The sequence below is a fragment of the Dendroctonus ponderosae genome, unplaced genomic scaffold (assembly GCF_020466585.1).
Source record: "Dendroctonus ponderosae isolate FM_Combo_2020 unplaced genomic scaffold, Dpon_F_20191213v2 Dpon_F_20191213_8, whole genome shotgun sequence".
Classification (NCBI taxonomy): domain Eukaryota; kingdom Metazoa; phylum Arthropoda; class Insecta; order Coleoptera; family Curculionidae; genus Dendroctonus; species Dendroctonus ponderosae.
In genome coordinates this window covers 12,028,856-12,052,009 of record NW_026019016.1, presented here as the reverse complement: position 1 = coordinate 12,052,009, position 23,154 = coordinate 12,028,856, and the positions used below count along the sequence as shown (strand labels likewise).

Sequence of the window (23,154 nt, the reverse complement as noted above, 5' to 3'; positions counted from 1 at the left end):
CAGAGTGGCCATCCAAAATTTTACGGTGATATTTTGAATGCTGCTGTTTGCCATGCTGACATTACTGACAGACTGAGTCTGCTTAGCTTTATCTTTTTCTAATGCAAATTAGTAAATGGAATTTGGTCTGAGAGGTACATAGTCGTCTCTTGTGGTTTTTCGTGTATGGTGTTAGGTAAACGAACAGACATAGACAGTCCATTTGCATGACATTTTCAGTCTGAATACTTTTATGAGGAAAGTGTTTTCATATTTGTTTATATCGTTATCGCATATAAATTTATTGTGGCGAATTAGGTGTTAGTACGCGTTTTAAAGTCTGGTATGTGCAATTATTCTCAAATGGTTGTGGAAAGCTAGCATACTTTGCGAGAACAAGAATAAATCAGATGCCCAGCCCACATTAAGGTATGCCTGACGTAATTTGTTTTGATCAACTTGTTTATGAAAATAGATTTTATTCATTTATTTAAATGATTTCAAAGAAATCGTTGTTTCAATTTGATGAGCTGGTTGCCCGACTGGAAAGCACTTGAAGCTAATAGGGACAAATTTTTCAATTCTCAAGACTCGTTAAGTTCATTGACATTTTCATGTATGCATTAGGTATGTGTTCTTATGCTTCCTTTTAAAATAATTAAACTCATTTGAACTATTATACCAATTCTAGACCTTCTAATATTGTGCATGGCGACGTACATTAGTACTACGTATTAATTAAATGCCCAAGTCTTATCCTAATTAAAACGCAGTGCATAAAAAGTGGCAATTTTTCTAATGCTGAATGGTTAAACTTTGGTTACGGAATGTTTAGATGGTTATACAATTTGACTGAGTGTTTAAAAATTATGTCAACTTTTTGGACAGTATCAAGAAGAACATGTTTTTTTTATTGTAAATCCACATTCAGCTAGGTTTTTAACCCATTTCGTTCTTTTTGTTCGTGGTCCGTTGTTCAGACGAGATCAGGTCCCATGTTGCTTACTTTCCCTTTAATCCGGTCCTGCACTTTTGTCCTCATGCTTCCTAGATATTTGCCGCAGTTTTTCCCCATTTTGAACAGCTTTGTCAGCTCTTTTTTGGAAATTCCGACATACTGATAAAATTTACCTTTCGCTTTTGGTTTCATTTCTGAAATTGATGCAACATGAAAAGATCTTGAAAAAGACTTTAAAAGCATAAAATATGGTACTGGTTAGTGGTCGTACAATTTTAATATGTTTTAATCCCTGTCGGTGTTTGGTATTATCGTTATATTAACAGGATTTTAATCCCTGATGGCATAATGCAGAGATTTAACGAAGAAACCACAAACGAAAATGGGGATCTACTGAAAATATTCTGCTCAAACAACAACATGAGAATTAAAAACACTTTCTTCGCACGTAACATGAAGTACAAATTCACATTGCAAAATACAAGAGGACAGCAGTTGGTATTAGACTATATTATCACAAACAAAGGGGTCGTACCCCAAACAATATCGGACGTAAAAACTCTAAATGGCGCCAACTTTGGAAGCGATCATAAGATGGTACTTTGCAAAATGAGACTGAATATACCCAAATCAACAAAACCTAAACCGCAAATTCAATGTCGAATCATTAGAAGATGACAGCACTAAACGTCTGTATGAAGATCGATTAAACCAGAAAATACTGTAAAGATCAATGAATAACGAAGAGAGCATAGACCACCAATGAAAAACAATAAAAAATATCATACTAGATGCGGCCATGGATGCAATAGGAAAGCGACAGGTAAACATCAATACAGTGAACAGAACACCATGGTTCACACCGCAAGTGAAAGAACTAGCTAAACGAAAGAAGAATACAAACAACAAATATACTCGATATCAAACACCTGAAAACTGGAACAACTCGCGAAGAGAACCAAACGAGGCAAATGCAAATATACGATAACTAAAAGGAAGCTATTGGGAAGAGTTCACAAAAGGAATGGAAAGAGACCTATATGGAAGCCAGAGAAAAATATGGAGAATGCTGTGAAGAAATAAGCTAGAAGTCAAAGATACTATACGAACCAATAAAATTACTACAGAACAGTGGGAAACTCACTTTAGGAATCATTATACAAGACAGAGAAAGAGGAACAGACAAAAATCGATCATGAAGAAAACAGCGACATAGAATTAACAAATGTCACGATTAAAAACACCTTAAAATCGCTTCTTTAAATACGGAGGAAAAATATTTTAAAATGTCATAAGAGAACAGAAAATACCAAACGAATGGAAGAACAGCAGAACAGAAAAATCAGCAATTGGATATTTCTATTTCGTGTTCATACAGCTACATTATTTATACAGAATGGGGCTAACCCGGCAGACTGATATCGCAACGGTTCGCCTTATCATTTTCATGTTGGCTTATTGAAGTCATTACCTACTAAACAAGTCGAGACCTGTTATTTGATAAATCAGAGTAATGAAGACATTATTATTTAATAAAATTAAAGAGGTCTGCGCATTAGTGTTTTAGCTATATTGGTCTGGCAGGCTGTATCATTTCGTTCAGAAGTCCTGCAATGTGCAGTAGTGTTTGAAATATGTGCAAAATTGCGTGGGAACGTTGTAATTCTTCCAATTAAATATGAGTAAGTTGAACTGCCGGCTTATCATTTAAGATTAGTTTAATTAAAGCCGCCAGCAATAACAAAGAATGTCTTAAGTAGATACATTATGCATCATTTACTGTTAAATATGCTCCTTTCTACGAAAAATGCTCAAGAAGTAAATAAGTTGTTTATTAAATTTATCAAGTTTCTAAGAGAAAGTTAGCAAATTGTATCTCCAGTAATGGTTAATATTCGCCATGAATGTTCAAAAAAATTGCATGCATAAAACAATCGAATCCATTCAACTATGCAACACTTACGTAATTTTAAATGCAATTCTTATCTTTATCTTTTGCTCAGATTGCAAACATCCTGTTTTACTTATTTGACCTATCATAATGTGAGACTTTTTAGATTTTTTTAGGTGTATCAATTAGTAATATGATCTAGGTCTAGACTCGCTCAACAGTTATCTTTTCATATCCTTTTTTTATTTGGATCGTAAAAGATAAATCTATAGAAAAGATAATTAGACCATAAGCAAAGAAATAACAGTAAGGAACCATTCTACAAAAGAAATAGGTCTAGAGGAAAGCGGTGAAAAAATCGCAATTAACAACAATGAGTTCCCGATATCAGTAATCCCAAATATATTGAAACCAGAACGCATTTCCATTTACTTGCAATATCTCAAAGTTGGATAAGCCTATTAGTTTATTGCCTGGATTTTCCAAAATCTTGAAATTGCCAATGTATAAAAGAATTACGAAACTTATGAAAAAGATTATTTAACCTATTTAATGAAAATCAACATGCATTTTTAAATGGGAAATCTACGCAAACGGCCAACAAGAAGAAGCATGGCTTAGCTCATATCTTTTGAACGAGCTCAAATTGTAAACGTAAATAGTAAATAAAAACAGACAAAACTATTAATCAAAAATATTACATTTATAGCAATAATGGTAAAGCTCAGGGTAGTATAGTGGGCCCCTCATGTTTGTAATTTTTACAAATAAATGATATATATGCTGCCAGAGATGCAGGCGATGCCAAGATGTTGATTGGTAACAGATATTTTTCTCACCTGCTAAATAACACACATCGGTTCCTTGGGGTAGTAAGCAAATGGTTCGTTGAAAATAAAAAATACTACTACTTAAACATAACAAATGACGAATTTACCATACCAAAACTTTCTTGGGTTTGTACATGGATGAACATTTAGACTAGTCTTTTCACATAACTCAATTAATAAAAAAAATTTACACAACCTGCTATGGAATAAGAGTAATTGGAAAAAAAATGTTTGAAAACACACTTTGCAAATTTCGAATCCCTTTTGCGGTATGGGATCATTTTTTGGGGTGGAAAGGCCAGTATTCGAGAGTGTTTTGTCACTCAAAAGCAGGTAATTGGATTATTAAGAAAATGGATTTTAACTAATCGTGCAGGAATATATTTAAGCAGTGCGGGATTCTAACGGTAAATAGCTTGTATACTGTTGAGTGTCTTATGTTTTTGTATAAGAATAGAAGCTTGTTTCCATCACTAGGCTCTGAGAACCGGAACAGAAGATCAGAATTGTTTTCTTATCGTAGGCACCGACTACACCTCAGTCAAAAAAATCCAGCCTTTATAAGGTTAAAACTATTCAATAAATTACCTCCACAAATCAGACAAATTAAAGGTCTGGCTGTTTTTAAAAAAGAAATGAGAAAAGCGCGTCAAGCAGTTGTTAGTGCCTGGTATAGAATTTTTTCATTTTTCAAAACACAAATACTCTGACGTACGCCCACTACTGTGAGTAATATAATAGTATATTACATAATAAGAGTTATAAGGAGCACTTTACATACGAATGGAACAGTTCGAATTATGTACTATACTTTACCTACGACCGCAATAACTTACTAAAACTGAAAAAAGAAATTGTATATTTTAAAATATGTCAGTTTGACAACAATTAAAACGTTGACAGCAGTCCAGAATGACAAATTTAAACGTCACAGGTTCATAAACAAATATTTTATAAGTTTTAAGTTTTTTAATGAAACACCTTATATATTTTTAGACACGTTGTCTAGATTTTTTATATACAGGGTAATTCAAGGGGTGTTTTGAGAGTAAGTACAGGAAAAATAGTAAAAAAATTGTTATTAAAAACTGAGATACATATTTGCAAAAAACTATACATAAGGATGGCAACAACGTTTTTCAAGGTAATCTGCCTAATTAACATTATGTAAAAACCTGTTGCTTCGTAATTATTAAAAAGTCCAGTAACCATGAAGAAATACAGAGTGACAATAAGATAGATAAGGATAAAAAGTAAATTCAACAGGATTCATTAAATGTGAAATGTACTTTTTCAGAATGTCAACATTGTTATCATAACCTCGAATTGATGTGTACACTACACAAATAAATAAACATTTCAGTCTTTAACTGCAAACAGGTTAGTGCCTGTGTAATCATCTTCTATAATCACCTTATGACTCTTAAGGCCCTTGATAAACTTGACGTTTGCATTCCGTGCCGCTCGATATGAACCAATCCGAATTCAGTATTTGGTCGGACCAAATTAGCTGATTCAAAACATTCAATAACAACAGGAAAGATCTTAGGTTAAAAATTCGACTGACAGCAAACGGTAACGGCAAGTATATACATCGCCTTTTGTAGCGCAAACGGCAACGTCAAGTTTATAAATGGGCCTTTAGCACTCTTAGCACTCTTCTCGAGCAACGTCTCGCATTCGGTTAATTAACTCCTGCTCAATTTGTACCGGTGTTCAGTAAACCACTGGTTTAATGTGTCTTTGTGCAGTGTGTATCTTACATACATGGTAGGAATGTAGTCCTTCCTCGGTATTTATTTGGTGTTAACGTGATGGTTTCAAACGTGATATCAAAGAGCCACTTATATTTTCACTGAAAACGCTACTATTGCGAGTTGCGTGTAGTGATCATATGTTGCACACGTGGCCTGGCGAAAGAACGAACCCAAATAAAATTATTTTGTTCACTAAAGAAAGCTTGTATTCACGGGTTCTCTTGAGCTTGGATTTTATTGATATTTTTGGGAATCGTATGCACCATTCATTAGACGTATCCGATTGTGTATCAGTAGCCTGTTTGTGTATTTTTAAAATAATTTTCTGGGGACACGCTTAGTGTTTCTGTTTTGTTCATTTTTTCGAATTGAAGTTTGTTTATATATTGTGTTAAGCGACGGAAAATTACTTTTTTGGGGACCTTCTTTTCTGCATTAGATGATAATTTTGCAAAATGTAATTTATGCAAAGCAAAATTATGTCGCAAAACAAGTACCTACGTCGAATTAGAAACGGCACATAGAAAGCAAATCCCACAATATCAATAAATTCCGAAAATTTTCGCGAAAAGTAGGGAAGTACCTATTTGGACTCAAATAAAGTTTGTTCAGATCAAAAATTAAAATCAAATATAGCTTGTTCACAAAGAACTAAGAGCTACATACTCTATTCGTACTGGGTAAAACAATAGTTTTTTGTGCTAATTTTCATTTTTTTCCAGAATGTTTTTAGAACTCTTACAGTACATGGGTTTACAAAATGTGTAGCCAGTTGCTAGTTGCAGAGGCTGTTATTTTTTAGTGTCCTTAAAATCATTTGTACTTTAAGTATAAAATATGATTTGTTCTATACCTAAATAAGGTTATTTATTTTCAAAATATGAATTACAAATGTTCTAAGATTGTTTCTGCAAGTGATGCACAATTGCTCATCACTTTATGACGATGCTATATCACGAAAACGACAACCACAAGTGAAATCACATTCACAGGTTAAATTCACAGTTAAGAAGAAATCACATTCACAGTTATAACAGTAATTTTCAAATCACGCTTTAGCTCATCTCTAGTATCCACAGTGATCAGAGATTACAGTGGTTAATGATATGAAACTTAACTGCCAGTATAAGGTAGAAATAAAGCGTACAGTATTGCTGCACAAATAGCCCAGAACAGTATCCTTATTAAGGGGTCGCTAATTTTTGTGACAGACTCAGACTCAATTCCGCAGGCCGTGTCAAAGTACCACAAACTTTATTACTGCATGTCCTTATTGAGCGTCCGATAACTCTCTAATGCTTTGTTACTATGCATAATTTATAGAAAATCTTATGTTGAAAATAAGCAATGAAGCGTTGGGCAGATCGGGTAACTTCGATATCAAAAAGTACATTTATTTTATGAGTTCATGTGCAATTACTCAATCTATTTAACAGGACCGTACCTTTAATGTTGTAATGGAATACGTCTTAATTCGAAAATGTTGCATCTTCGTAATGTTGGGGTGTGTTCTAATAAATATTTTGCTACATTGGGAAATTATATTTCGTGATGTTACCATTAAAACACTGATCTAACATCTTTACATGTCTTTAGGCCCCTTAATTGCAACACGTTTTACGTTATCCGTTATCCTGAGCATGCGCATCAGTAAAGAAATAACCGTTTACGTTATTAGAGGATAACGTGTTCCTTTATTTACGTACGAGTAGCGGTAACGTTAAAAAGCAGAACGACGGTGTTGACATATTTCACTTATTTCTAATATTATTAATAAAATAAGCGGCTATAATAGAAATAAGAAATGTATTGTAAACTTAAATAAGACTTTCACGCCATTATTGCGTAATTACGGGTTTTATGTGAAAATTGTTTGGGCAAATTTGAACTTTGGCAACACTACTAACATCGCACGGACAGGTTCTAACTTCTAACCCGTAACCTAACTATTCGATTTTGAATTTTTATTTTCCGTTTTCCATTCCGTTAACCAATAGTGAAATGGACGAAGTAAGAAAAATAATGCGTTTTTTTTTGGTATTCGGAGACATTAAGCCAGCCGCCGAACATGTTTCTTCTGAAACTGATAAGGCAATTTCTGGGCTCTTATTAAATCGTAATCCACATCTCCCTGTTCCTTCCGGCGCAGAAAGGCAGCTTCAATGTTTTCTTCCATCTTAGCCACTTTTTGTTTAATAACAATACAACTTGACACAAAAAGTGAGGTTTATTTTATTAAGAGTGCGACAAACGCGGTATCAAAACGCACTTAACCTTATTTGCCTGAACATCTTATTTTTTTAACACTGCACATGATCAGAATAACGTTTAGCGTATAAGGCCAACGTAATTTTAAGGGGGCTAAAAACTCTCTAAGACCATTCTGTATTCCATTATCACTAAGGTTTGGTTGATAATAAACTACTGACATAAGCAAACAAGATAACTGTTTCATAAATTGTACTGCAGTAGTAAAATATTTAATTGAATATTTTTCGAACCCGGATCGTTTCATTCATAAGCGGTTCGCGAATGGTTCATTAATAAATTGTCTATCACGTTGAATTCATTTGATGAGTTATTTATTATACATATAGGCGGCAAAGGTTAGCATATAGTATTATTCCTACTGCATCTCAAATTGTCTGCACTTCTGTAAATGGTTTTTGCACGTATGTGCACATTAGTTCTATTGATTTTGCTAACTTTTTGTTAGTGCCATTAACTCTAATTATTGTAAAATTCTTTCAGATTATAATGTGATGAATTTGTGGTATTCCTGTATATCGTCCATTCGATCCTCGCCTCAAATGGATCCTGGACATCGACAAGAAAAGTGTTTCTGTGAAATGGCCGACTCGTTAGAGAGCGACAGTAGTAACTCAGAACCCCAACCGGTCTCAAAGGAGAAACGAAGCAAAATAAACCTCTTTAATTTACGCAGGGCCAGGGCTTTGCATTTTAATTCCAAACGAAGTAAAAAGGCTGCTCAAACTCAGGGATCTAGTTCTAATAGTAAGTACATATATAGAATGTATCGATATACTAAGAAATAAATTGAATACAGTGCGACCTCAATAATTCAGATTACTGAAGCAAAACAGTTTTTATTGAAACATTAAATATGTTTCTATGTTACTCATGATGTAGTATTAATTTGTGAAATAATTTGCCAGTTTTGTTTGATTTGTCCTTTTCTGTTGATCAAAAAAGCCGTTTTTTTAATTTTTGTATTAAGTACAAGGTTATCGTGTAGTGAAATATTATTTTGTTATGCCCATCTCATACACACGTTGAAACTATTAACTACCTCGTCGTTTCTAACAGTTGGGTATACAGAGTGTCTCACGGTCAGGACCCATTAGAATATTTCGGGAAATAAATAGCTACTGTGATTTTGACAATGGAATTTTCGGAGACTTTTTCAGGTGAAATAACAGCTACATTATGCGACGTCCGATTATACCGGAGTTGTCTCAAACTTACTTATTTTAAGTTTATCACCCTGTATAATGGTTTTTTTTGTTCTTTTCTTCATTTCCAAAAACTTTTATTAAAAGCTTTTCTACTCTACTCTATCCGTATCTTAGCAAAAAACATTTGTTCTCCAAATGTTACCATTAACAGGGTGTCGCCTAAAATTGAATATCTTTTCAAAGATGAAAGTGTGAAACTGAAAATCTCAGTTCCAAAATTAGATATTATTGTGCTCGATAATGAATTATCGGGCAAAGAAATCTAGATATCGCAAAGTGAAAAAACAACAATTTTTATGCTCTGTTAGAAAAACTGCATAAATGTCATTATTTTAAATGTGATGATACGTTGCTGATTCAATCAATGAATAGGCTAGAACATTTCCTATCTTATCTGTCCACATATGGTGTCCATATACCTAACTCCTGTAGTTTTAAACTTATTTACCGTTTTGTTTTTTATTGTGGCAACGTTTTTTACTTAATTGCGAACAATAATCAATAGTAATACACAATTTATTTTAACATAAATGTTCAATATGACCCCCATTGACTCTTAAACACGTTTGTTTAGTGTAACGTTAGACATAACGGCTTCGGTAGTAGCACTTCATATTTAGGTGGATCAAGTTGGCCCAAGGTTTTTCTTATTCGGGCTACTAGTTCTCCCTACAGTGACTGTATAAGACACAGTAGCGACAATAGGACCCTCCTCCCATCCGCCATTATGAGGCAAATCTATTTGGCGCCAACAGATCTTTGCTGTGATCTTTATCATAAACCGCATTTTAAATTGAAATTATTGCTATTATATAAAACATTTTTCATTAAATTAGACACCTTAGAAATGTGTGCTTACCTGCAAACAAGTGTTTAAATTCAATAGTACTCACACATAAGACCCACTCTAACTGTTGTTTCAAACAATTAAGTTAAATACAATTAACACTACATACTCAAATCTGTCCAAAGTTAACAATCGTTGATCGAAAACTTTGTTTTTAAAAATATAATATAGTAAGTGTGAGACAACCTCCGGTATAACCTGAAGTCGCATAAGGTCGCTGTTATTTCATCTGAAAAGAGCGTCTCTGAAAATCCCAATATCCAAATTTGCAGAATTCAAATCGCATTACTTACCGAAATATTCTAATGGACGGTGAGCGTGAGACACCCTGTATATAGCCCTATACATATTTGGGTAGGTGAGAGACCTAATTATTTTATCTTGTCTGCAAATGCGCTTAAAAATGGAACGACATTATGTTGATCGCTGAATAATTTTGCGCCACGCGAAGTTTTCTGAGATCGGGTTCAGTTTTTCTTTAAATATAAGTGATGATAACGAACGCTAACTAAGTTACCAAATAATATAAAATCTGGACTATAGAGTACACTAGTACAGAATACAATTGGAAAGCTTCTTCGGATCATCGAAAAATCTGGTTTACTGAAGATTCGAATTATCACGGTCGCACTGTAGTAAAATCGTAAGAAACTATCAAAATATAATAAACAACTACAGCTAATGGTTCATGTATAGCTAGAAACATTAAATGCTGTTACAGATTATTTTTAAACATAAAGTTAAAATTAATTTTATTGTTTCGGAAACATTAGAAAACATGCATAATATTTTTAGCTTTTAATATTTTTTGAGCTTTGCTAAAATCGAATGGCCAAAAATACTAGAAAGGTGATTTTGAGGTATAGAGGTCAAGATAATTTTTATATAGGTGTTTTTAATCCAGTGAAAAAATCTGCAAAATGGAGTATTAAATTCAACTATGCCGGAAGGAAAGAATCCAAAACAGTGCCTTCCAATCAGGACAATCGATCATGCTGCAAATGCACCTGTTTTAAATCATTAGATGAATCAGGTTCTTCTTCAATAGTCTTGAAAGAAGATGAAGAGATTTCGACGCAAAATAGTTCACTCGATGAAGCGAGATCATCTGATGGTAAGAAAATTATATCAATAAAATTATCTAAGATTCATGGCAAAGGATGGGAGGCTCAATTAGAACTTAAATGCACTGATATAAGGTGAAGTGTGCTAATTGTGAACATGGGGAAAATGTATTACACGATTTTTAGGAAATTAAAATAAACAATCAAATACACGTTAATGTAATGGTAAAATTTAACGAAAATGAGTGTTTAATTTAGGCTTTTCCTATTGCCAACTTAAATATATGTCTATTGTATACAGAGTGATTCAAAATTGGCGTCATTCCTTTTAAGGAGTGATGGAGGCTCACTTGGGGAGTACGAGAAAAATATTGAAAATGTTTTTTTTCGAAAATTTCTACAAGATATTAACAGTTGAAGATCGAATTTTCGAATCGAATCGAACAGCGGCCCTTTTTTTCCATTAACAGATAGTTACAGGTGGATAGCCCTTGTCAATAATAACAATAATCTGTCTATTTATCTATATAAACATCTGTTTATTTATAGTCTTCATATATTTGCCCCCATTATCACATTAGCCCCAAATTGTAGGACATATGTGACACAACATAAGTTAAGAATTCGCAATAATTTTTTAAAGAAATTGATTTTATAACTGAACAGTTTTACAGGCAATTGAAAATGATCTATAAAAAACTACATCACATTTACCTCATTCGATTTATAAAATTATTTATTATGGATTTAATGAACCTGAGTAATGCAAACGTACCTTTATAATAGGATGTGTAACTTTAAAGGGAATAATTCAATATGTTCTCCGCATAGAAGGGCATTCTACAAGTTCAGCTTCCGAACATGTTACTGAAGCCAACGACCCAGAAGAAAGTAGTCCCGAAGTACCCCAAGTTCAAATCATACGAACTGAAGGTGTAAGAGGCATTTATGGAACTACCTTGAACAGATCTGGACCTACGTCAAATATCGTCATATCCGCACCTTTCACCGACAATACTTGGTATGTGATAAATGTCTACAGCCTAAGTTAAAAATGTATACTAAGCATTCGTTCAACATTTCAATGGACCTTCCTCAATGTGTAGGATGCGAATGATGCACGAGGATTGCGACGAAACAGCTCGAATCGAAAGAGCTCGAGAGATAGAACAGGGTGTTGATCCTCCTGCAAATTTTAAAACAGTTAGAAGGGTGCAGTTACTCTGTTCCGATTGTGAATCCGAGAACACACAACTGCAAGCTCCGCCTAGGAGGTTAGTAAATGCAAAAAATATATCATCATCCCCGCACAGCTTCCCCTTTACTTAAATTGAATCATCTGGAAGCACGCAGTTAATGTCTTCTTAATAAAATTTTAACACAAGCACGATCATAAATCTATTGAATGCAAAACAGGTAGAGTTCTGCAACACTCTAGGAACGTCTTCAAGGACTATTACTTTTGGAATTCAGATTCAAACCGATCTTAATGTAGCTAAGCAAAGAGTTGTAAGCGCACCAGCAGATTATGGTTAATATGCAAAAACCGCCATAGAAAAACACTAAAATTTTACCAGGTTCAGTATCTACAACCTAGTTATTTTACGGATTTCTCTAAGCTTAATTTTGTTGGTTGAATCCGGCCTGGGCGTAAAATAGGCGATCCCACTGTACAGAATATCTGAGCCCTAAAAGATAAACCCCCTAAAAAAATTGATTTTAAACTGGAATATTCGGAACAACCCTAAACGTTACCTATTAAATTAAAGATAAACATAACATGTACAAAAATAGAAAATCTCCGACGTTTTAATAAAGCTGGATTTATAAACCCGGCGTTGCTTGAATTTCCCCGTTTCCATGGAGTTGGTAATTAACTAAATTTAAAGCTGAATTTAAAAACTCTGCAGTTGGTGCCGTTCATCGTTTGTAGTTCGCACTTGCGCAGTTCGTTACTCGTTTCCATTAGGTTTCCATGGCGTTGGCAATTAACCATTTTGTCAAAACGAGGCCGTGTTTTCTTTATGTTTTGTCAAGATGACAGATCAAATTATTTTCGTTGAAGATCCAGACTTTAGCAGCTTAACAACATAATCAATAAATTAAATCATATAGGCATACGATTGACAGACTGACAATCTGACCAATCAAATTTCAACGTCGCCAACTGCGAACTATTTCAACTATTTACAACAGCAACAGAAACGGCATGGCAAGTGCACGATCGGCGAACAGCGCCAACTGCAGAGTTTATAAATCCATCTTTATTGTACCGGTGACTGTTTGTGCAGTTGGCGATGTAACCAATAGGAGAAAGAGTTTCATATCACGTGGGTGACTGACAGTGACATTTGTCAAAACGAGGCCGTGTTTTGTTTATGTTTTCGACAAGATGGCAGCTCAAGTTATTTTCACTGAGGATTCAGACGTTAGCAGGCGGTTAATACAACGTATTATCAATACTTTCGTATGCGTATGAGTTGCTTTGTAGTTATTAAAACCTCTGGTAACCATGAAAAATACAGAGTGACAATAAAATACGCAAGGATAAACTGTCAGTATTGTTAACGAGAAGTTGTTTGTCATGGACTTCATAACCTCGAATTGATATGTATACAAATAATAATCAATTACAAGCAGTGGCGGAACTTCGACTTTCGTCTCGCGTACCATGTACTATTTTTCTTGATCCTCGGTGGAAAGTGGCCGAGAAAAGTCTACGGTTTTGAAAAAACGGCTTTGAAGATGTTGTCAAAACAGTCAGATGACAGTCAGTGACAAAATCAAGCGGTCAGCGTGCGTCGCGGAAGTTATTACTTTCCACACAGGGTGAAGAAGATTTGTAATCGGTAAAAGTGATGCTTTCGCCATCGAAAACAGTGGCAAAATGACGTACAGTCAGCGTCACATAAAAGTAGACGATTAAATAGTTCTGTAAATCTGACTTTCTATCTCCATCTACTTTTGCGTAAATGACAAACATTTCCTATTAGCAAAATGACACATTCAAAAGTATTTGAAAAACTCGAATAAATACATTAATCGAGAAGGGGATGGTCAACAAAAACAATAGCTGAGAGCTTTGGAAACCCGAAGAGCACGATTTATCAAATTGTATATTGCATATTGTATTTATATTTGAGGTATTTCACAAAGCCTAATTTACCAAAATCAGGAAAAATCGCTTTTAGGACTCGTCTACTATTATGTGACGCCGACTGTACTTTCCACCAGGCAATCAAAAAGTCTCAAATAAGGCAAATCAAAATGTTACTGTGGCATATTCACAAATCTATCAACTGATTTTTCATCAAAAGATTGTAGAAGAGAACTATTTTAATATAAAACATTTTCGTAATTTCTCTTCGAATGCTTCATGACAAAAACAACTTTTTCGAAAAAAAAAATTCTTTTATACTTTGCAAGTGAGCCCCTATTACCCCTTAAAGGAGTGACGTCAATTTTGAATCGCCCTGTATACATAAAACAGTCGATAAATATTAAGTATTCCTATTATTTTTATCAGCTTTTGAATAGAAAAATATGTTTAAATTTTTCTTGTGCCATATCGATTTGCGACTAATTTTATATGTTTTTTTTCTCGTTTTTACACTCCTTGTAATGTAAGAGTATCAATACTGTTTTTTAATATAAGTCTAGAGTGAGTGACGATATAACCAGTAAAACTTACAAAATTTATTGATTTTTCTTTGTTTTGCTTATCAGAATTTTAGAAAGAGCTTAAATTCAATAAGACTAAGTCATAAAGGCAAAGCTATTTTTAGTTTTAAATTGTTTCAGTATCCTGAAAATTTACCGTCATTGGACTTTTTATATTACGTTGACGATATCTGGATTCTAGTATATAGTATATAGTTGTATACAGAATCACAGTGGTGCAATTTGCTGCATTCATTTTATTATTATAAACAAGCTAAATTGAATATTTTCCAATGGTTAAAAATACTGAATGATCCATGAATATTACATTAAATTGTTTCTAAAAACACTTCTATTACGAGCGCCCAAGATAATTCTAGCAATATAGTTCTCGAATTAATTTCGGCTTGCTTCTGTTATTGTTTGTTTTCCATTAATTAGTTAACATTTTTATTTTTTGCCTACCTGACCGTTGAGACTGAATGAAGATATTTCATCCTAATGTTACACCCTGTAAAAACACTGTTTCGATTTTTTGTTTGTTATATTGATGGCATTTATCTATTTTGATCAGGTTGCAGCTTGTCTGTCCTCCCGATTTGAACGTCGAATCGTTGAGGGCTCTGTTCCAAAACCATGTGCAGCTGAGATCCTGTCCAGTAGATTCTATCACGGGCTGCCATACTCAAGTGGATTTTATACATTGTTTAGTACCTGATCTACTGAGCATTACAAACTGCAGCTTTTATTGGGGTAAGTGCGCGGAAATTTCGAAAATTAATGGTTTTGGTTCAGCTATTTAATTGATCTGATACTGAAAACGGGGATAAAAATATTGAATTAGAAATAACAATGTTTCGCGTATAGATGTGTTTGTTTAAGAATAGAGTTAAGAATAGAATTGTGTTAATGTATTTTTTTAAATTTGATTACAGGAAAAATGGACCGCTATGAGGCGGAAAGGCTTTTAGAAGGCAAGAGGGAAGGCACTTTCCTTCTTCGCGACTCAGCGCAAGAAGAATTTCTATTCAGTGTTTCCTTCCGTAAATACGGCCGTTCATTGCACGCAAGAATCGAACAATGGAACCATCGATTTAGCTTCGATTCCCACGACCCGGGAGTATTCACCTCAGATACAGTTTGCGGATTAATAGAACATTACAAGGATCCGAGTAGTTGCATGTTTTTCGAACCAATGCTTACTTGGCCCTTGCATAGAAACTTCACATTTTCGTTGCAACATCTCTCTCGTGCTGTCATCGTGAATAAGTTGATTTACGACAACATAAATCACTTGCAGCTTCCGAAAACTCTGAAGAATTACCTCAAAGAATACCATTACAGGCAGAAAGTAAGAGTCGAGAGGTTTGATGACGATGTGCAATGGATAGAGTTGAGTAATGCGCCGCCTTGACCTGGTAATGTAGCATATTGCTTGCATTTCGGATTTACGTAGCTTTTGTAAGATCTTAATTACTTCATAAGAACTTAATTATTGATTAGATTTCTTGAATTATTACTGAAGTTGCCTGTACACTTAGAGAAATGTTTCGAAATTAACTTTAAAGTATTATAATTTTTTGATTAATTAGTGGGTTCGCCAGATAAATCGCGCATTTCGGTTTTTAGCCTGAGCTCCAACAATTATTTCAATTTGATTCTTCGTGGAATAATGAAGTATCTCATACATGGTGAGTGTTGAAAATTGTTACAGTATTATCTGCATCTGATCGTAGTTTAACTGTTGAGCAGTTGAATCCAATCGATATTTTTATTTACCTTAAATCCGGTGTTTGTGCAAATTTTTTATTTCTCGATCTGAATTTTTGACGATTTCGAGAAAAATATTGTTTTGACCTCCGTTTTTAGACAAAAGTTGTTTGGATTTCTTGATCATGACGTAAATGTGGAAAACGATTGGAATTAGTTTGCAATCACGGGTATATTTTGAGCCTCTCGAATTAGACACGCAATACAGATAGTGTCATTGAATGAATCATTGTTAAGGTCTTAATTAATTGATTAACTCAGTTTCAATCACTTATGCGGATTAATAAAAATCAAACTCTTACCAGTCCGAAGTATCGTTACTCTTAGGTGACACGGTAATTTATCGCTACAGTCGTGGAACACAGAAACGTGTTGAAACACGCTCGTTGTAAAATGCAAAGAAGGAATCCAGTCTTAAGCCTCTGTCCCATAAACGGATGTTTATACGATGGTACGATGATACGAAAGTGTTTCTATTGGTTGGAGATCTGCCAATTTGTCCGCCGTCGTGCGAATTATCGAACCATCATATAAACGGCTTTATCAGTGAATAGTTGATTAGCACAGTTTTCAAAGAAATTCTCAAGGGATAGACTGAAATATAGTCGGCGATCGTGTCGTTTGAGTCTCCGAATTTTTAATTTTTACTTTAAAGAACACTTTAAATTAAGCAGATTTAGCGAAACCATTCCAGGATGGTCCATAAATGAAGCCAAAAATCACTCACAAAGTTTGAGGGAAATCACCATTTTCATTTCTTACTTTTGTTTTTTGTTTGTTTTATTTAAAAAATCAAAACAACGCAAAATACGTAGCAACACCGCATTGTGCTGAATTCGCGAAGGAAACAAATAATCCGCCATCTGACTGTCGACGCGCTAGAAAAGACGTTAGAAAAGATGCTCAAAATTTTGCGAACAACAATTATTATGCGTCTTAGCGACAATTTGTAGTGTTTGCATGTGCAGTTATGAATTGGACGTAAAACACGATTTCGTGCATAAATACAATGTGGTGATAATAAAAAAATTACTTCTAGCAACATCCTAAAATGTTTAATTTTCAATAAAAAAATATATCAACAAAGAACAATAAACAACTATTTTGACAACATACTCAGCCGGTTTCGAACTGCACCTGCACCGAATTTACTAAATATTCATGTCACATTCGTGGAAATTTGTTTGTAATTTTTTATGGTCTCCCGGTAAGTGGTTTTGGAAAATCGAATTGCAAAAGTTTGTAAGTGTTTTTTGGCTTAATTTTTGGACCATCCGGAAATTTCTGTTGTCTGTGTTCTTTACGGTAAAGAAAGAAACAACTAAAAATTCGGAGGGACTCAAACGACCCGATCACCAAAATATGCCTTTAAATAATTCAAGTGAAGAAGATACAATATGATCCGATACAAGAATTTACGGATGGTTACCGAGTTGTAGACATGATAAATTACCACGTACTGTAACATTTTAATCCTCACTTTGCTTTTAAACATTGCTGTGAAACCTCTTTAATCCGGATAGTTCAGTATTGTTCGAAAATGTCTCTAGTCACATTTATATAGAACCGTTAGAGTCAAAAATAGTAACAAAAACTAAAAGAATTCGACTTTCAACTGGATCAGATTGACAATGCCGGTGAGAGTGGTTTATTTTGGAAGGTTGTACCAGACAAAACCTTAGCCCATAGGCGCGAGAAGTCTGCTCCTAATGGCAAAATAAATTATTATTTATATTAAATATAAATGCAGAACGAAGCAACTTTACCATGAAATATATGTATTGACGGGCGTTAGACAGAAAAATGCCTGATAATTTTTTACAGTGCAATAAATGAGACTTGTATATGCAAACCTGTTTTCATAATCAAATTGTTACTTTTATTGAAAAGGTATCTTAATAAAATAAATGTAAAAGGCAGCTTATTAAATTTTGAGTATCAAAACAATCCAAGTCAAATACCAATCTCTTTTGCCATTCATGCTTTTATTTGACCAGTTTTTCAGCAATCCGGACATATCGGCAATTCTAATACACCCCGTGCAATAATTGGCCGGATTAAAGAGGTTGTACTGTATACATATGAAAATAGTTTGAAAATGTGTACATATTTTTGTGCGTTGAAATATTTATGAAAACGATAAAACACGAATTTATCTAAAGTAAATTAAGTTTCATATTTTTATTGTCATTCGACTTATTTTTACGGATACTACAATTTTATTGATCCTGTAATTTAAAAAAATTAGCAAATTTGATAATTTAATTATACATTACATAGTTTGTCTTCGATAGTTTCAATTTAGGGCATACAGTAGATAAGTACATATCTTAATTTTTAATACTCATAGTATTTTTAAATGCTTTAAATAGAACTTTATATTATATTCTCAACACTTAATTGTTTTCATTGAATAGTAAATATTATAATGCATATTTTGTTAACGTACGATATTTTTCAATGGGATATTTTGTTTTGTTTTTTTTTTATTGCAAATATTTATAATCAAATGTATAAGTGGGTTGATTGGATTTGAAATTGACAAAACTGTTGAATATACATGGATCATAAACGTGTTTTTATTTTTAGTTCGTTATGGTAATTGCCAATTTGGCAATTATTGTATCTTTTAGTAATACGAAATAACTTAGATTTACTCAGAGAAACATGTGAAAAAATCAAGTGCCTATTTAAATCTTGCGTTTCAAACGTAACCGCCGATGGGTCCTATTCTGTAACTATTCCGTTAAAAATTAAAGGCCTTCAAAAATTATATTTTTAACGGTCCGTAACATCGCAATCGACTAATATCTTTTATTCCATTTGATATTGTTGTATACATATACTTCTTCTAAGATCCGGCATGCAATATAATTCTAGTGGTATTTTGTTAAATACCATAAAAACAAAAAATAAATTTACATTTTTCCTCGGGAATATGTGGAGGTGTGTGATATGTGAATATGTGTCCTGTGGAAAAATGCTTGGCAAATCAAACAGCAAGGGCACACAATAACAGTACCTTTCTTTATTTTGGATGATTTCTTCTATCAGAACTTTTCCACCAATATCATAAAACCCCAAACTCGACTACTTTTAAGCTACTCTTAAAAATAAGCGGGTAACCGATATTTGTAAGGGAATTAGGTTATGTGTTTAACGGACAATCGAGTTACAGAATAGAAGACCATTTGAAAATTAGGCAGCCGTAAACTTTATAACCTCCGTTAACTTTTAACGGAATTGTTACAGAATAGGGCCCTATGTCACCAAAACAACAAGTTTGGAATGAAGAAAGTGTAGGTTTTTTCATATATTTTATTGTTGCTTACACAAATGTCTAAAATAACTTAACAAATACTTCTCTTCACCATTTTGTTATGACTCATCAGTTTTTACTGTAATTACCCCAAAAGACTTTCGTATACATTAGCACAGAGCATTTGCAATTTTTCACTCACTATCAAATGATGTGTAAAATTTTGTGGAAATGACTGCTTAGATAGAAGTCCGTTGAGAATAGGAACAAGTTTTGCTAAAGGTTTCTTGGCCATAAATGGATTTTCAAATTGGTCAGGGCCACCATTCGCAGTGATTTCTGTTATTTTTGGCTTATTATCAGTGAAAAACTCTGATAGCTGATCTCCCAGTAATACAAAACCAGTGTTAACATTGTGAATGACTAAGAATTTAATTTCATCACTCTCGAGTAGATCCGCTGTGTCTCTTAACTGGAAATTAAACGTAAAGTTGTTGTTAAACATACTTAGTGATTATTACCATATTGCTATAGACATCATCAGAATTCGGTGGATCATTCTTAAATATATATTCTCTAAGATGATTGACTGGATTCGCTGCATTCGCATCCAAACTGCTTTGAAGAGACCAGAATATCGCCTCAAAATCACTAAGTTTCATCATCTTCTTCAAGTCAATTTTCTGGACTAGTTTGTTCACCTAATCGCAAGAGTAACATCTACAGTTTTATATGCACTTATCGATGATTATACCAGAATATTACCTCAAATTCCATAACTTTGGCCAGCCTTGCAACGCCTGTGTTGAGAAAGTGCTGACATAAAGACAGATATTTTTCTTGCATATCTGCGGGCACACTAGTGGGATCTTTGTACAGGTACCCTCCCACTATGTTCAATTGCACTTTTAAAGTCAGCACTAACATTACAAGGGAATAAATTACACAGCCAGCTCTAGTGAAAACTTGAACCTTAAAAGCATTATGTTTAATCAATAGGAAAACCTAATTTTTAACAATACATTGCAAATAAAAGCGGGGAAGATGGTAAGTTGATTGGTCAACAATGCCGCAGTAAAATCGCGGGATCACGAAGAAGTATTACCCAATGCATGCCCTAAGGGAATTATGCAACAGAAATTTAATTTTAAAAAAATTAAATTATTTTATAACAATGGAACATCCTGGATAACTGAGGTCGAATCATCGTAACGTATCGCTCAGAATTAACACTCGACACATTTTCAGCCTCATCCTCGAAAAAATATGGGCCGATTATTACCAACGATTCATAAACTAATGGTAGGCCATGACCAAACCCCACCACTTGTTGGTGTGAATTGGACAAAGAATTGCAATTTTGCAAAATGCTCTATTTTAAACTATTTTTTTTTAACTCCTGGTTCCGTTAATATTAATTTCACAGGCAAACATTATATAGAAAAGTTTTAGGAAATTTCATTTCAAATAAAATTACATTAGAAGTAGAAAAACATTTTACAAATCAACTGTCATTTTTGACATATGATTTGACATATCATTTTTTTTTAATGGAAACCATATTCGATTTTGCTTTTATTAAACAGATCATTTTATTACGATTTCAGTAATATATTGCATCGTCAGGTTCATTCGAAAATGAAGTGTCTCCGAATGATTTTTACTTTTAGTTGATCGAAGTAAGTAAGAAAATAATACAAGGCAGACAGCATTGTTTCCATAGTAATATATCAGTTATTATCTGAAATAAATCAGTTCTTTTTTAATATCTCTGACCAGGGAACCGGACCGGAACCGATATAGACCCAAACCCGGAACGTAACCGTTTTTTTTTCGACCGGAACCGTAACGGAACCCTTATTTGATATTAATACACTGTTAGGTGCTGAACCGGAACCGACATTTTATTTCGGTTTTTTCGGTTCTGCTTGTAACGTTTGAAAGAAATCACTGTACATTTTAGAAGCAAATGAAAATAATCATTTATCCTCCTGCAAATGAATATAAAATTACGTTTCTGTGTTCTGGTGAGCGGCACTTCTTTTAGTTAGTTCCTGGAATCGTTTTAATAGTCGACGCCGCGACGCCGTCAAAGGGAGAAAATATTAACGCTATTCTTTGCGGCTGGTCCTAAACGACAAGATCTTGCATAATTAACAAACTAACAATTTTTTTATAGGAAAAGACAAATTAAGCGTGAAAGCCGTTATTAACCGTTGATCTCAATGATATGAAAAAGCAAAACACTTTTTTTTGCCTGTGGTATTTACAGTATTTGAATAAATAACTTGAGTACCTAATATCCTACCGATTAATTGCCTCTTCACAGCACAGTGCGCCTGCGCAATTTGGAAATGAAAAAATTTGCATCAACATTTACAAAACAAAAATAACTCTACACGGTTACAATCTATGCGCTTACTGATGCCTACAATTATGGGTAGAAAAATAACAAATGTTGCTCACAAGCAGTTTGACTTCATTAATTTAGAAGATAAATCTGTTTGCAAATTGTGTAAGATGTCAATAAAGGTAGGTAATTAAGTTATGTAATGTTTCTTGATATAAGATATTTTTAGGGGACGGTACGTAATTGTTCGTTGTTATATATAGATGTTGGAACCGAAAAAAAAACCGGAACCGGAACGGAACTGAATTGAAAATTATTTTCTAAACCGGAACCGAAATTTTAAATTTTGCCTTGGACCGAAACCGGAACGGAACAGTTATTTCGTTTCGGTCTGGGTCCTTGTCTCTGACAGACAAATTTGAGACTGACAGACTTAAATTTGTTTCCAGTAGAGCATTAAAAATTGCGCATATTTGCCCATTTAACCATCTCCCGTACCAGTCCATTTATCCTTACTTACCCCTATATTGTGATACAATCGTATAAGAAATTTATTTAACCAGTTCATTGCTTATGGAATGACTTTTTCTAGTAGTTCCTTAAATCCTTCACTCCAGATATCTTACCTTCAAGGTATTCCACATTTCTATCTTGTTTTCTGGGTGCTTTTTCAATATTTCGATTGTTTCTTCTGAACTCACAGTATGGTATATGCTTTCAAGCAAGGAAGCGGACAAATTGACGATTGTCTGATTGCACGTACGATTAATACTTTCAAAATGCGCTTGCTTCCGATTTCTTTCGATAAATTCCATTGCCTCTTTCTCATGCCATTGCCGTAACCTGGTTTGGGCATATCTTGTGAGGAAAACGGAACCTGTGTTGAAAGTAATGTATTTAAATAACACATACAAACTACTGGATAAATGAATATTACCTGCTACTAGTGCACCTCCTATTAAAAACTTGTTCCTATGCCTGGATAGAAACCCTTTGACTTTGGAAAACACAGACATGGTTGCTTTGATATTTTATATTATTATTTAAATTATATTTTAAAACAAGWTAACAGCCATATCACTCACTAACAGCAAAACTRCAAGAAAACAAATTGTATTTATTTTCAATTAACCTTTGCCTGAGACTAACCTGCAAGGCTGTCAAAGTTCAAAGCTTTTAAAGCAGAGCGCGTTAGCATAAGGTTAGCTCATTATGCACGTACGTCAGAGACATCGAAAAACGCTCCCAGATTCTAATTAGTAGATATTTTATTTATCAAAATTCGAAGAATGGTTATCACTAAAAAAACCAAT

General features: G+C 33.8%; 2 protein-coding genes across 7 annotated transcripts; one reads left to right on the top strand and one right to left on the bottom strand.

Annotated features, from left to right (window-relative positions):
• The first annotated feature begins 124 nt into the window (after positions 1–124).
• LOC109536132 (suppressor of cytokine signaling 5) lies at positions 125–18,808 on the top strand. Of its 6 annotated transcripts, none has more exons than XM_019902217.2 (7): positions 125–408; positions 8,167–8,430; positions 10,628–10,852; positions 11,634–11,823; positions 11,909–12,076; positions 15,037–15,215; positions 15,398–18,808. In XM_019902217.2, exons 2-7 carry the CDS (start codon positions 8,178–8,180, stop codon positions 15,874–15,876), a joined length of 1,494 nt encoding a protein of 497 aa, XP_019757776.1. In that variant the 5' UTR covers positions 125–408; positions 8,167–8,177; the 3' UTR covers positions 15,877–18,808. The 6 variants fall into 6 exon arrangements, with proteins under 6 accessions (XP_019757776.1, XP_048524827.1, XP_048524826.1 ...); XM_048668870.1 differs by lacking the exon at positions 125–408 and adding an exon at positions 504–606 and having other exon boundaries at positions 11,637–11,823; XM_048668869.1 differs by lacking the exon at positions 125–408 and adding an exon at positions 508–606.
• A 726-nt stretch (positions 18,809–19,534) lies between these two features.
• Positions 19,535–23,004, bottom strand: LOC109536131 (peroxisomal biogenesis factor 3). Its single transcript, XM_019902214.2, has 5 exons — positions 22,779–23,004; positions 22,468–22,718; positions 20,257–20,463; positions 20,013–20,192; positions 19,535–19,963 (listed from the first exon to the last, which is right to left on the bottom strand). Exons 1-5 carry the CDS (start codon positions 22,855–22,857, stop codon positions 19,637–19,639), a joined length of 1,044 nt encoding a protein of 347 aa, XP_019757773.1. The 5' UTR covers positions 22,858–23,004; the 3' UTR covers positions 19,535–19,636.
• Positions 23,005–23,154: the final 150 nt, after the last annotated feature.

What these genes read in the sequence shown, in the direction of transcription:
- LOC109536132 (XM_048668869.1), top strand. An exon ending in TCAGGGATCTAGTTCTAATA is followed by an intron (nt 8,431 to 10,627) that starts GTAAGTACATAT and finishes ATTTTTATATAG; the next exon opens with GTGTTTTTAATCCAGTGAAA. An exon ending in TGAAGCGAGATCATCTGATG is followed by an intron (nt 10,853 to 11,633) that starts GTAAGAAAATTA and finishes TTCTCCGCATAG; the next exon opens with AAGGGCATTCTACAAGTTCA.
- LOC109536131 (XM_019902214.2), bottom strand. Translation starts at nt 22,857, where the DNA reads ATGTCTGTGTTTTCCAAAGTCAAAGGGTTTCTATCCAGGCATAGGAAC. An exon ending in CCAAAGTTATGGAATTTGAG is followed by an intron (nt 20,193 to 20,256) that starts GTAATATTCTGG and finishes TCTTGCGATTAG; the next exon opens with GTGAACAAACTAGTCCAGAA. An exon ending in ATGATGTCTATAGCAATATG is followed by an intron (nt 19,964 to 20,012) that starts GTAATAATCACT and finishes TTTAATTTCCAG; the next exon opens with TTAAGAGACACAGCGGATCT.